This window comes from Chelonia mydas, chromosome 2 (genome assembly GCF_015237465.2).
Source record: "Chelonia mydas isolate rCheMyd1 chromosome 2, rCheMyd1.pri.v2, whole genome shotgun sequence".
NCBI lineage: Eukaryota > Metazoa > Chordata > Testudines > Cheloniidae > Chelonia > Chelonia mydas.
Window position 1 is genome coordinate 150840821 of NC_057850.1, and position 13550 is coordinate 150854370.

Sequence of the window (13550 nt, forward strand, 5' to 3'; positions counted from 1 at the left end):
GGCCTGGGGCAGAGCAGGGGGTTGAGCAGTGAGCACCCCCCAGCACATTGGTAAGTTGGTATCTGTAGCTCCAGCCCCGGAGTCAGCACCTATGCAAGGAGCCGCATATTAACCTCTGAAGAGCCGGATGCGGCTCCGGAGTCACAGGTTGGCCACCCCTGATATAGACTGAGATAAGTGACTCAAATTAGGCTACAATTATCTAGCAGTAATTCGTAAGAAAAATATTTATTTTCATTTTCAGATTTTCATTTTTTGGAGTTAAATTCTTGGGTTACAGCAAAAGGAATCTAACACACTACCACAGTGACATATAACTAAGCCATAACACTGCAATATACCAAAATTGTGTAAACAAAAAGCCTTTCCATACTGATACTCTCTGTGGGCCAGATTCTGACCCTCTCTGTGGGCCAGATTCTGACCTACAGAAGCCCACTGAAGTCAAAAGGAATACTTATGAAGCACAGTCATACCCAATAGGAGTCAGGGTATCAGTGCATGGCCCTCTAGCTCTGCGATAACACTGATCCCCTTTTTATATTTAATAGGGGGGAAAATGCCTGCAGCCAGTTTTTAAAGAGATAATTTAACCTTGGATTGGTTCACACATCCATCCTGCATAGAAAAATATTATTCTTATTTTCTTATTACTGCATAGTCCAAACTCAAAGTAAACACTGTGGACCAAAGTGTTGCCTCATTTATATCCAGTGCAACCCCATAGGATTGTTCTAGGGGATAACAGAATAGGACTCTGGAACATTACTCATCTTCTAGTATGAGGCACGTACCTGATATTCATTTGGCAGCAAAAATTAGTTCATTGAACAAAAATGCAAAATCCAAGACGCTCCACTGAAATTCTTCCTCTAGGGCCCCAGTACTGAGTATTATTCCCTCTGCATGGGAGCACGAGCCACCTGCACAATCTCTGGACCTATGTCAGGCAATAGATGTCTAAGAGAAAGTTTAGTACATTTTGATGGTAAGTAAACTAGTAGTTCCTTAGATTAGTTCTAAAAGGGCAAGTTGTGGCAACATTTAGTGAGTCAGAGAGCGCAAGAAGCTAAAGAAAGGGGGATATTTCGTTTTTTTTGTAATGAAATAAACAGGACATGTGCATTTAATATCTATCTCCAATTTGATGTACATTAAAAGAAGGCAACATAAGTACTGTAAAATCTAAGGGATTATATGAATTGGAAATATATTCTGTTCAAAAACTAGTTTAGCTACTAAAACTTAAAATCTACCAATTGAATATAAACATCTTTGACAACTTTTGTACCAGACATTAATTACAGAGCTGATTGATTTGTATGGTTTCACCGGCTGTGTTTCGGACAGCATTCAACAAGATTTTACTCTTGATAGATATTTATGGATCTGGTCCCGCCGCCTTTACTTGTATGTAACTTCCTACTGGAGTCGAAGAGAGTGTTGCGTGGCTCAAGACCGCAGAATTGGATCCTAAAACAATAACGTACAGATGGCGTCGCATTAAAAAATACTGGAAAACTGCAATACAGTGATAGATTATTACAAGGTGATATTTTTAGTTACAAAGTTATAAAGTTACAAACTTGTTTGCTTTACAAAAAAGCCACACACAGTTCACACAAACTATTAAAAATCCACATAAATTCTTGCCCTTTACATGTTTGGCAAAATCAAAATCTTGGAGTTTGCATATATCCATGCTTTAGTACTTCTCAAATGAATTAGTTCAGAACAAGAACATATCTCTGAAGTTGTATAGATCTACTGAATGGACTCATTCAAGTAGCATAGTTGTTGCCTCGTAGTGACAGGTGAGTGGTAGTATCAAGCATGGAATATCATTTGATTTTATTTAATTTTAAAGATGTCTTCAGTCCACAAGTACACTTTTCATAAACCAAAAAAACTGTCTTTTTATTATTTCTTTGGAGGAAGAACATTTTCTTCATAGAAACCTGGATTTACTACATTTCCAGGTGGATCGTATCTGGCCACCACAAATGTGGAGCCATCATTTGCTGTGGCTTTTCCAATTCCCATCTTCTTTGTGTTCTTCCAAACCATTGCTGTAAAGTGACCTAAGAGGAAAAAGGTCAAATAAACACATGAACTTTGGACTTTGGATTTCTAGTGATTGAGCAAAAACAAGTCACACCAAACTAAGTTAGTTTCTTTCTCTGACAGGATAACAAGCCTAGAGGGTGAAAAAAAAATGCAGCTGATCGAATAGTTTGTTTTTAGAAAGACAGCCAATATGGTTCTCCACTGCACTCATGAGCTCCTTGCGCTGTTCCAAAACCAAAATACATAGGAAAAGTTACGTGGAGACAACCAGGCCTTGATGAACATCAAGTACAAAAGCCCCAGATTCAAGACCCTGGGTAGGCATCATACCATGCCCAGCAATGATCCCAGCCCCTTCTCTCCCAGCAATATGGCTGACAAAGTAACCATCCTACCACTGACTGTTCCCCACCTGCTTCAACGTTCTGATCCCTCCGACTATGTTTCCATGGTGCACAGCATAAGTTAATAGCATTAGTGAAACATTAACTTCCATGGCTTTTTTCTAGTCTCTTCTGACAGTTGTGGAGTTGCTGTCTCTCAGAACCTACTCCACCAGCTGTTCCCTCTATGCACAGTTACAGATAAATGAACTTTCCTACGAAAAACTTTTGAAATCTCTCTCATTGTTTCCTGCCAATTCCAAGAACAACGGTATTTTCATCTCATACTAAATTGCTAACAGGCAACTAAGGAGCCAACATTTGGCCCCAATTTACACTCTAGGTAACGCTTCATTGACATCAATGGGATTAGATGGTAGGAGATGTAAGCCAAGGCAGACATCAGCACAGTATCTTTAATTAAACAGCTGTACGGTTTCTATTATTACAATTTTGAAAATTTGTGGGAAATAAAGTGCATTTGTCCTCAAAACCAACACCTTTTAATAATGGCAGTTGAAGGAAAAAGACTGAGACATTTTAAAAAATATATCTACTTTGTTTCTAATACAAATTTTGTTTACTTTCTCATTCCCCTCAGAGTCACAGTTTCCTTTTATCCTTCCAGTTCTTGTCATTTTCCTGTGAGCAATTCTAACATTGGTCTTTTACACACACACCTTAATTTTTTTTTAAACAGCTGATTTTTGAAAAATAGTGAGAAAGTAGCTTTAACAACTTTTTAAAGTAAGAGCTGCATCTTTGAAGGAGCAGTGCACAGCCTGAGCTCACCTGTCCCAGAAGAAAACCCTGGGTTTTGAAAGCTGTAATTTTTTATTTCAGTGTACCATCTTTCAGCTACTTCCTTTCCTGCAAGACAAAAGAAATGATGCTGTGGAATTGCAACAGACAGAGTGAACTCAGCAAACTGCAACTCACATCTCCTTGCCCACAAGATTCTTCTGTTAATAGATCAGCAAGAACTCTTGATGATTAAATGGAGTCATATAAACATAGAATGAGTAATAATTTTAAGCTACTTCTTGAATCGAGGGAAGTTCTTAGTTACAAGTGGCCTTCCCGCCCCACTCCCCAATTACCATCATACTCAAATACAGCATTCCATTATAAAAGGAATTAGAGCAAGAAAAGAGAAACAGTGTGCTGATGGATGCTTTCTGTAACAGAAGAAAACCCTAGGCCCTTTCTGAGAAACAGCAACAGAAAGAGACATAAAAGGCCACACCCTAAACAGGATGATGTACTTTCAGAGAGAATTAAAATTAAAAACCACAAACCTACCCAAAAGGATGAGCACTAAAGTGAGGTTTCAGAAAGATTAACTCACCCGGTTGGCTGATGGCAAGTACAGTAAAATTATCCACTGTCTGTATTATTTACACAGAACAGAGTAAGTTAAGGATGAAGTGCTGGTCTTTTACAGAGGGGTTTCTGCTTGGGGATTTGTGGACAAGGGCAATGCTCCCACCACCCCCATTTCCACATGTCTGGGTGATTTCTAGTCCTTATTTATTCCCTGTGATCCGAATAGCAGAGGGCAGTATGATTATTACACCTAGCAAATTTATCCACCAAATAAAGCAGAAATACCCCTTTCCCAACCCCACCAAAAACCCCAATGGTAATCCAAGCCTGTCAGATTTATAACCCCCTCAAAACATGAAAAAATAGAAAAGCAATAAATCAAAAGCAATGATAATATTTGGTCCCAATATAAAGCAGTTACCAGCAGCTTTAAGCTAATGCATTCACTGGGAAGACTTAATTTCCCTGATACCTTTGAGACAATTTCCTCTGTCTCAATGAACTTCGGCTAGAGAAGAATATGAAAAGGCTTGCAGTTCAAATTATTGGGCCCTCTCTGGATGGCAGGTGTGATCCAAGAACCTCTTGATGTCCATTGGCAGAGGGCACAGGGGTTCACCAAAGTAGGTCAGATAAGGTCTTTGCTGAAAGCTTGTGTCACAGTGGTCATCAAATCATTGTGAAATGTATGGGCAGAATGTGGAAATGTATCGTGAAAATTATATTCATCAGGCCTTGTAGTTAAAGGCAGGCCACTTAGAGGTAGTGTGCACTGAGACAGACTTCTCCAGACAGGAGGTGGGAGACGACCATTGTGAATCTTACAAAGGAAGTCTTTCAGTCAGACTGCCAGTGCTGCAGGAAAAAACAAAACCAGCAGGGGTTATCCTGTTTATGAGTAAAGACAATGAACTTTGGGGGGCAAAACTGGGGGTACGGAGGTACACCAGGTATCCTTCAGTCTGTGAGGACAAGCTGCCAGCAGGCTTGATCTTATGAAAGCGGGTCTCAGCCATTCTGGTTGAAAAGGCTGGGGAAAGGACTTGGGGAAAGCTAATCTGTGTGAGGCAGGGCTATTCGTCTTGTGTGTTATAGGCTCTAGCAAGCATATTATCATTTTGTTTTACACGTAACCAGTTGTTTCCAGTATTCTTTCTATCATTTGAATCTCCGATCTTTGATGACAAACTTGCTTTCGCTATAAACGTATCTAAGTGCTGCGTGTTAAGTGGAATGGTGATCCTGAGGTGAAACTAGTAAGCTGCTGCGTACTATTCCTTCGGGAGTAGCCAACCTGATAGTTCTGTGAGTGTTCAGTGGAATAGGGGCTGGGCACTGCAGAGGGATGCACAGAGGACTTGGGGATTGGTGTGTGCCTATTGCTAACCCATACAGAGAGAGTGAAGCCTGTGGAGGCCTGGAAGGCAGTGCTTGTTTTGCCAGAGGCTGGTGGAGTTATGGTGCTGATCCACACCAGGCAGATAAGACTTCCTCATGCGAAGGGCAGGTGGCAGCGAGGTGCCTCACAACCCTGGGTAAGCTGGGAAGCGTCACAGCAGGTGCACTCCAGAAGTCAGTCAGGAAAAAGTCACAGAGAGTCAAGAAGGTTCCTCTATCCACCACCAAAGAAAAGCCAGTTGAAGGAAAGAAGGAGCCACTTGAGACTCTACAAAAAATTCAAAGCAGGTCTCCTCTGCAGTATTCTTTTGATCAGGGATAAGTGTAACACCCCCTCCCCATTGTAAGCACTGAACTTACTGAATACTGTGCCTGTGCTGTAGAGTTTGTGTTGTGTGTGTGTTTTTCAATGCTGGCTGTTTTGCAGTCAATCCCTGACCCCAGCGTTTTAATTCTGTACAGCTCCTGCACCATTTGGAGAACATCTATGTGGTCCAATTTTCTTGTTAACCTTCTGATACAGTCAACTACTACAGCTGCTCTTCTAAACTTTTTGAATGAGTTATTAAAGACATTAGACCAGATTCGCCAGTGCAGTGTAGGTGCTTGGGGTCACATGGAAAGCATAGTCTTGATCTAAACCAATGTAAGTGAACCAGGGAAGATCATGTCAGTGTGAGGGTAATCCTCTGGTGGGACAGAGCTGATGTAGAGAGTCCTGCACCATTCCCTACTGCAAGTAGATTAGGGAAAGGGGGACAAGGCAAAGACACCTCTGTGATACACCAATCCTTGGCTGCAGTTAAAATCCCTGGGGCCATTTGTTAGGGTAGCCTTCAGTTCACAGGGACTGGCCCTGCACAAAGCCAGCATCAGGATCAGGGAGGTAACAATGTGAGCTTTAAGCTACCCTTGCCGACACACCTGAGCGGCACTGTTCACCTCCACCCCAGGAGCTATCTGACCAGAACCACATTTCAATAGCTGTTTTTACTATTTACCATCTTCTGCTATTTTAATCCTTTTTTGTCCTGCAATGAAATTAAGAAACTTTGATTATACTACACAAATCCTTAGAACAAAAAATATGACTCAGGCAAGCTCTGTCTTGAGTTAAGAGTTTTATCATTTGTTAGTAACATTGCATCATGGCTTTGTTAATGTTTATAGCCCTGTGATCTGTTTATTCCCAGCCTTGGCAGAACAAGGCTTGCAGTTCGTTGGAGTTCAGAGGTGTTAGGATATAGATATTCAGGCCTGTCTGTAAAGACCTATACTCTAAGAAATTAGGTGTATTCTTATCACTTAGCTAGTTATAGAGGTATAAAAGAAAGAATCAAAATCACTGTCTGCCGGTGTAAGAGCCTTGTCTTTTTGTGACAGTCTGAGGCTCTGTTCTTAGGCTAAGATCTTTGGCTAAACAACTGAGGCAGCCATAAGCTGGGAAGCAAACGGTCACCTCCTCACATTCCAAACTAGTCACGTTGAAATAACCCTGTTCTTGGGCTAAGGCCTTTGGCTAAGCAACAGAGGCAGCCATAAGCTGGGAAGCGACTGGTCACCTCCTCACATTCCAAACTAGTCACATTGAAATAAGGTGCTATTGGGCTGTTAGGAATACAGTCCTGTCCTGATAATGCCTATCACCTCCAGAGACAGGGAAGTGCCTAGAGGATGTAAAAGGAAACTTAGTTTGATAGCATCCTGTCTGGCAAGAACTCACTTATCAATAGCTGGGATGTGAAATCCTCATTTCTGTGTTTGTTCTATCACTGTAGTCCCCATTTCCCCATTGTTTGTCTGTATAATCTCTGTCTGGTTCTGTGATTGTTTCTGTCTGCTGTATAATTAATTTTGCTGGGTGTAAACTAATTAAGGTTGTGCGATATAATTGGTTAAATAATCAAGTTACAATATGTTAGGATTGGTTAGTTAAATTTCAGGAAAATGATTGGTTAAGGTATAGCTAAGCAGAACTCAAGTTTTACTATATAGTCTGCAGTCAGTCAGGAAGTGGGTGGGAAATGGAAACAGGGAATGGGGGTGGGGGAATTGGAATCATGTTTGGCTAAGGGCAGGAATGGGAACAGGGACACAGGTAAGGCTCAGTGGTGTCAGAGCTGGGAAGGGGGACACTAAGGAAGGAAACTGGAATCATGCTTGCTGGAAATTCACCCCAATAAACATCGAATTGTTTGCACCTTTGGACTTCGGGTATTGTTGCTCTCTGTTCATGCGAGAAGGACCAGGGAAGAAACTGGGTGAACGAATAAGCCCCCTAACAAGATGTTTTATGTGGAACAGATTGTGTTTAATGGGGCGAACTGATCATTGACCATGTAGTTCCACTAAACTGTATGGCAGTGCATGGAGCAAGGCTGGCCTAGGCGTTTTGCCACCCAGGGAGGAAAATGTTTTTGGCATGCATGCACACATACAAGCAGATCAGCTGAGAAAAAGGTTGGCATACAACTTGCCTGCCTCTAAGGCCGGCTTTGAGTTTACTTAAGTGATGAATTTGGCTCTATTTTCGTTCTTTGTTTTGGGGGAGGAAGGGGAAAGCTGTTGAGGATGGAAGGTTTATTTGCTCTTCTGTTTACTGTCAGGTTCTTTTGTGTCTGCAACTTTGAGGAGGCCAACAGCCATTTCATTTTGCCTCTCTTCCATGAGGGACCAATCCTGCAAGTTCACCATTACTTCCTGACAGTTGTTAACTGTTGGAATTCAAAATGGGAGTTGAAGGTGCTTTGCACCCCTCAGGAACCAATCAAGAACTTGCAGGATCAGTAAATTGAGTGTGTCCTGGGGGATTTGCAAACTCAGACCATAGGGAGTCTAGCTGTATTTTGGGTGGCTTCCATGGGTACCAACTGAGTTTTGAGCTGCCTCTCCACACCTCTGAATTTAACTGGGAAGATCCTGAGTGCTGCAATCCCGCCTTGGAGATTACAACTCCCATAATGCCTTGGGGAAGGGAGAGAGTCATCCTCTCCCAGGGAGTGCAGGGGGAGCGTGTGGTGGGCTCCATTTTTGGGAGAAGAGCTGAGATTGCTTTTGTGGATCACTGTCCATCCCAAGAGCTGCTGCTAACCTACTGCCAGGAAGCCAGAAGCTACTACTGAGAGCCTGCTGCGGCTTTGACCAAACAGGGAGCCTCAGAGGTGGTTGGTGGCTTCACTGGAGCCAGGGCAGAGACTGTTGCTGTTCCTGGAGCTGACTGAGGTGGGCCTCAGGTGAAGGCAGTGTATGAGTAACCACCAGCCTGGTTTGGGAAAGCATTTGTATGGGAAGGGGCACAGCAAAGAGACTCTAACGGGTTGTCTGAATCTGAGAAGAGGCAGAGTGGTCTTCTCATCGAACAAGAACCAGGATTTCTGACATTTGGTTGAAACAATCTTCAGAGGGGTTGTGCAGCTTGTTGCCTTGGCTGGATGGATTCACTGGACGAAGGGAGTGCTATCTCCAGTTTCAAGATCTCCAAGCACACCCAGCCAAGCAAGTGTTGAGAACTCTGAAATCCAGAGGAATGTCCACTTTGGGGGAGGGTAAATGGTGGCAGGGTAAAGGCAAGTTAGATATGTTTCATTTACTATTGTAAACTGTATTTGTTAATTGATTTATTGAACTGCTCCCCCTGCCGATTTAAATTAGAGGTGACATTTAATCTCAGTCTGTTATATCATGTTTTTTAAAGTTGTTAAGTAAAGGTGTGTTAATTCAAATCTAAGTGTATATTGGGAGTACATTGTTTATAATTGGAATTGTTGAGTTAGACCAATTGCACAGATTAGCTCAGGGTTACTCCTGGAGGTTCCCAAGGCACACCATTGAGTGTGGACAGGGCCCAGCCAGGGGGAGGCACCACCAATTTTAATTTCCTCTACAAATAAAAGGACTGCAGTGGAGGGTGTCAAGAGGATTCCCACCTATCCAACACCACCACTGGAATACTCAGGATCTTCTTTATTGTCAGCATCAGGTTCTCCAGCACACAGGTGAGTGCTGCCTGCTCCTGACCAACCCAGAGCGGAAAGGGGGCGATTTTTACATAATTATGATAATTTATGCAGCACCACAGATGAATGTCGCTCTGTGGACAAGGAAAAGTTTATCAAATAAATAACCCTGCTCTAATTTATGCTTTCGTGTATCTGGTTTCCCAGTCGATTAATCTGTAATAAGTAAGCCAGAACAGAAAATACTGAAGGCAGGGGCTCCAAATACAATTTGCAGATGCAAAGCACTCTCTCTGAAGTCAATTTGAAAACAAAACCCACAACCACAGTTTTCAGAGATTGCTTATAACAAGCATCAAAGGGCCTAGATTTGTCTCCCACCCCCATCAGCTATGTTATCTCTGCTTAACATTCCAGGAAGGAGAGTAATAAGTCAGTTAATGCTGCCAAAGCTGATAGGCCTACAAACATGCACAATATTGGGCCCTAGTTAATTCTCTGACTGCAGAACAGCAATGACTCATGTTTTGCTATTTCACAGGCAGTTTTAGTCTTCGACTGCTATCAATGTCTCAAACTGAACTCTACTGTTCATATGTGTGTGGCTTCAGTTCTCAGGATGCAACACACTCAACCCCTCCACTTACATGCTCCCATAGAATTATGACTTCACTAACCTCCCGGCCTTAGTTGGCAAGAGGGCAGTGGTGAGCTGGAGCCGGTTCGCACTGGTTCGCTAGAACCGGTTGTTAAATTTAGAAGCCCTTTTAGAACCAGTTGTTCCGTGAAGGACAACCGGTTCTAAAAAGGCTTCTAAATTTAACCGGCCAGAAGTGGCGCCTTAGGCACCGACTCCATGGGTGCTCCAGCCCTGGAGCACCCAAGGGGAAAATTTGGTGGGTGCAGAGCACCCATCGGCAGCTCCCTGCTCCACCCCCGGCCGCAGTTCACCTCCGCTCCGCCTCTGCCTCCTCCCCTGAACGCACTGCCCTGCTCTGCTTCTCCGCCCCACCCAGGCTTCCCGCGAATCAGCTGTTCGCACGGGAAGCCGGGGCGGGCTGAGAAGCAGGCGGCGGCTTTGCACTCAGGCCCAGGGAGGCGGAGGTGAGCTGGGGCAGGGGGGCGCGAGGAGGGCCGCCCGCGCCGCAGCAGGTAACCTGGGCAGGGGGGCACGCAGGGGAACCGCTTCCCACCCCAGCTCACCTCTGCTACCCTCGGCCTGAGCGGGAAGCCGCCGCCTGCTTCTCAGCCCTCCCAGGCTTCCCGCTGAACAGCTGATTCGTGGGAAGCGGGTGGGTGCGGGGCTCAGAGAAACAGAGTGGGGCGGTGCGTTCAGGGGTGGAGGCGGAGCGGAGGTGAGGTGATCTGGGGCCGGGCGCAGGGTGGGGAGCTGCTGGTGGGTGCTCTCCACCCACCAAATTTTCCTCATGGGTGCTCCAGTCCTGGAGCACCCACGGAGTCGGCGCCTAAGGCGCCACTTTTGATGTGATCAGTGGGGGGAGTGGCTGCTCCCCCCCCCCAGCTATGCTCCCCCACCCCTAGGAGCCAGAGGGACCTGCTGGATGCTTCCTGGGAGCTGCCCCAAGTCAGGACCACTGGGACTCCCCACCTCGCCCCCCGGCAGGTCCCTCTGGCTCTTAGGGGTGGGGTAGGCACCCACTACAGTGGCCCACGAGACCCTCCTGCCCGGTTCTGGGGGCAGTCAGGGGACAGGGGTGGATGGGACAGAGGTTCTGGGGGGCGGGCGTCAAGGAACGTGGGGGGTTGGATGGGGCAGGAGTCCCAGGGGGCGGGGGTGGGCAATGACCCCCTCGTGGGGTGAGGAGGGAACCCATAGTTAAGATTTTGGTAGCTCATCACTGCAAGAGGGTTAAGTCAATGCTCCGCCCTGAAGTCAAAGGGCAAGTGAAGTGCTGTCTGTGATACAGATCTATGAACTGAATGCATTATGTAGTGACCTGCACATGACTGCTTGCCATCCTGGTGCTCTCCAGCAGGTGTTAGTTTACATTTGACACATAAACTGGTGGTAAAAGTAAACTGCATCTCACTCAGACACTTTCTGAAGCAATTGTTTCAAGCATAATTATGGGCTCTTCTCACTCCCCCTCTGCCTTCTCTTGAGTTTTGGCCCAAGAAAAGCCATTGAAACAAGACCTTTTTGGAGCTGCATAGGCGGGGTGGGGTGATCTCTGTGCACCTAGATTTGCAAGTGTGATTCCCATTAATGCTAACAGAAGTTACACCTGCACACTGAAGACAAATCATAGACGCTTCTGTGCTTCATTCAAGAGTAACGTGTCTAAAATAAATTGCTCAATCAATCAATGATGCCCAAACCAAGATCTTCTTGATGCTATGAGCTTATTTTGAATGTAATGTTTTTGTATCAACATCTCCGTTAAATCGAGTGCATGCCAAAATATAATTCTTCCTGGTTAAGTGGCTCCAATTGCAACCTTTTCTTCAGCTGCAGAATCTGAATGAACCCTATGTTACTCCTGCTATAGGTCAGTGTAAATGCATAGCATTACACAGTAACACAGGAATGAATTAAGCCCACAGTCTTTATTCTAGGTCTGATAGATGCTTTCAGACTTCATATGAAGAAAGAACTTACCAGGAACAGAACAGAGAATACGCAAGACATGAGGAACCAATGACAGACATGGAGTTGTTATGTAATATTTTAAGAATTCTGCTAGGTAAGAATTTTATGATCTCTCTATGTGACCTGGTCAGTGAGGTAAAGTTACTGTATACTGGGCTATTAGAATTTTCTGTATGAATGCCTTAATCTAATGCATACTGGGGGTGGTCAAACTCACTGACCCTCTAAGACGCATATGACAATCTTCAGAAATTCAAGAACTGGGGTTTGCCTGCCGGGTCTTGGGGATTCGGCCCTGTGGGGAGGAGGATCTCGGGGCTTCAGCCCCATGGGAGGCACCTGCTGGGACTCAGGGCTTCAGCCCTGCTCTTGCTGAAGCCCCGAGCCCCGACAGGTGCACTCCTCGGGGCTGAAGCCCTGAAACCCCCCTCCCTGCTGGGCACAGAGGTGATGCATAGGGAAGCACATGGGATCATGTTGTCCCTCCCGATTTTTGCCATGGTTTGCTGGTGATGCTTGGTCACGTGGTGCTGCTGGGCCCGCTCTCTGCACTGCAGCTGCTGGAGCCAACAAGATGGCAACTGCAGCTGTCGGGTGAGGCAGCAGCAAACAGCTGGGAGCTGCAGGGAGAGCCACTGCTTTTGCTGAGGCTGGGAGAGAGAAATGGGTTGCGTTAATGAAAGTAATTATGCCAGCCAGACCCCAGAGGTTTTGTGGGATTTATAGGAAGCTTAGCCCTATGAGGAGCCCCATATGGATAACAGTTAGATACCTTGTAAACTAGCTATAAGTACAATCTGCTTTATTATTCACAATTTTATCATCACTTTAGCAATTTTGGGGTGTTTATCTGTTTCATAAAAATATGATGATTGGTTGCCAACTCATGAATTTCCCCTTATTCAAAACATGAGATGAATGGCAGTTCCTCTAGCTTAAGGGTGAGGAGAGGGCAAGTGGAGTTTCCATCTGAGCAGCCTGGAGAGGTCTGAATTGTTGTGTGCATTACAGGTTGACTTTTCTGCCTGAAATTGTCCCACACACATTGGCAGGGGAATAAAGGGGACTTAAAAAGTCAAAAGACAGAATAAAAACCATGATTTGATTTTAAAAAAAAGACTATTTTGGGGGCCAATCTCATGATTTGAGGGCATGATTCATGAGTTTGGATCTCAAGAGAGGGTCTGACTTATTATTTTTGATCTCGTAAGGTTGGCAGTATTGTTCTTAAGATCTTTTTTTCTCTTAAATGCTTGTGTGTTAATATTTGACACTTTACTTTAAAAAGCCTGTCCGGTCACTGGGTACCACTGTCATAGCTTCCAGAGGGAACAGGCTTGCAGGTGCTGGATATAAATTCAGACCTGCTCAGATAAGCACAGAATCATGCACAGAAGACTGCAGCCAGAGACCAGCCTGAGAATAGGAGAACGGCACAATTCCACTTTAAGACAGGTGATGGCTAGAGATCTGAGAAGGGGTGCACGCCAAGAGACCGGAGGGGGGGGGGGCGGGGAGGGGTGTCAGAAGTGCAGTTAGCCAGTAACTGTAACATCATCTATTTCCCCAAGTTTGATGATACAGAGAACTCACCACCACATTTCTAGTTAATCCACCTGAACTGATTTTGTATTGAGCAACGTAATTTTATATTAAATGCCACCGTTTTACTTTACATTTGAATAAACCTTTTGTAAAACAACAGCAACAACAAACAAACAAAACCCCAAAAAGGAAACATTTGGCTGAGCTGGCACTCCCAAGAAGTACATTTTAGTTTAAAGAAAAAAGCCAAACAAACCAACCACA

The 13550-nt window shown here is 44.7% G+C and overlaps 1 protein-coding gene across 1 annotated transcript in view; it reads right to left on the reverse strand.

Moving 5' to 3' along the window:
• Positions 1-212: 212 nt before the first annotated feature.
• The window catches only part of GLIPR2 (GLI pathogenesis related 2), a 38577-nt gene continuing 25239 nt past the window's right edge, over positions 213-13550 (reverse strand). Inside the window, exons 4-5 of the mRNA XM_027832764.2 lie at positions 3243-3320; positions 213-2081 (exon numbers count right to left, since the gene is read on the reverse strand). Coding sequence (XP_027688565.1) covers positions 1921-2081; positions 3243-3320 — 239 coding nt within the window. The 3' untranslated portion in view covers positions 213-1920. The remainder of the gene's footprint in view (positions 2082-3242; positions 3321-13550) is intronic.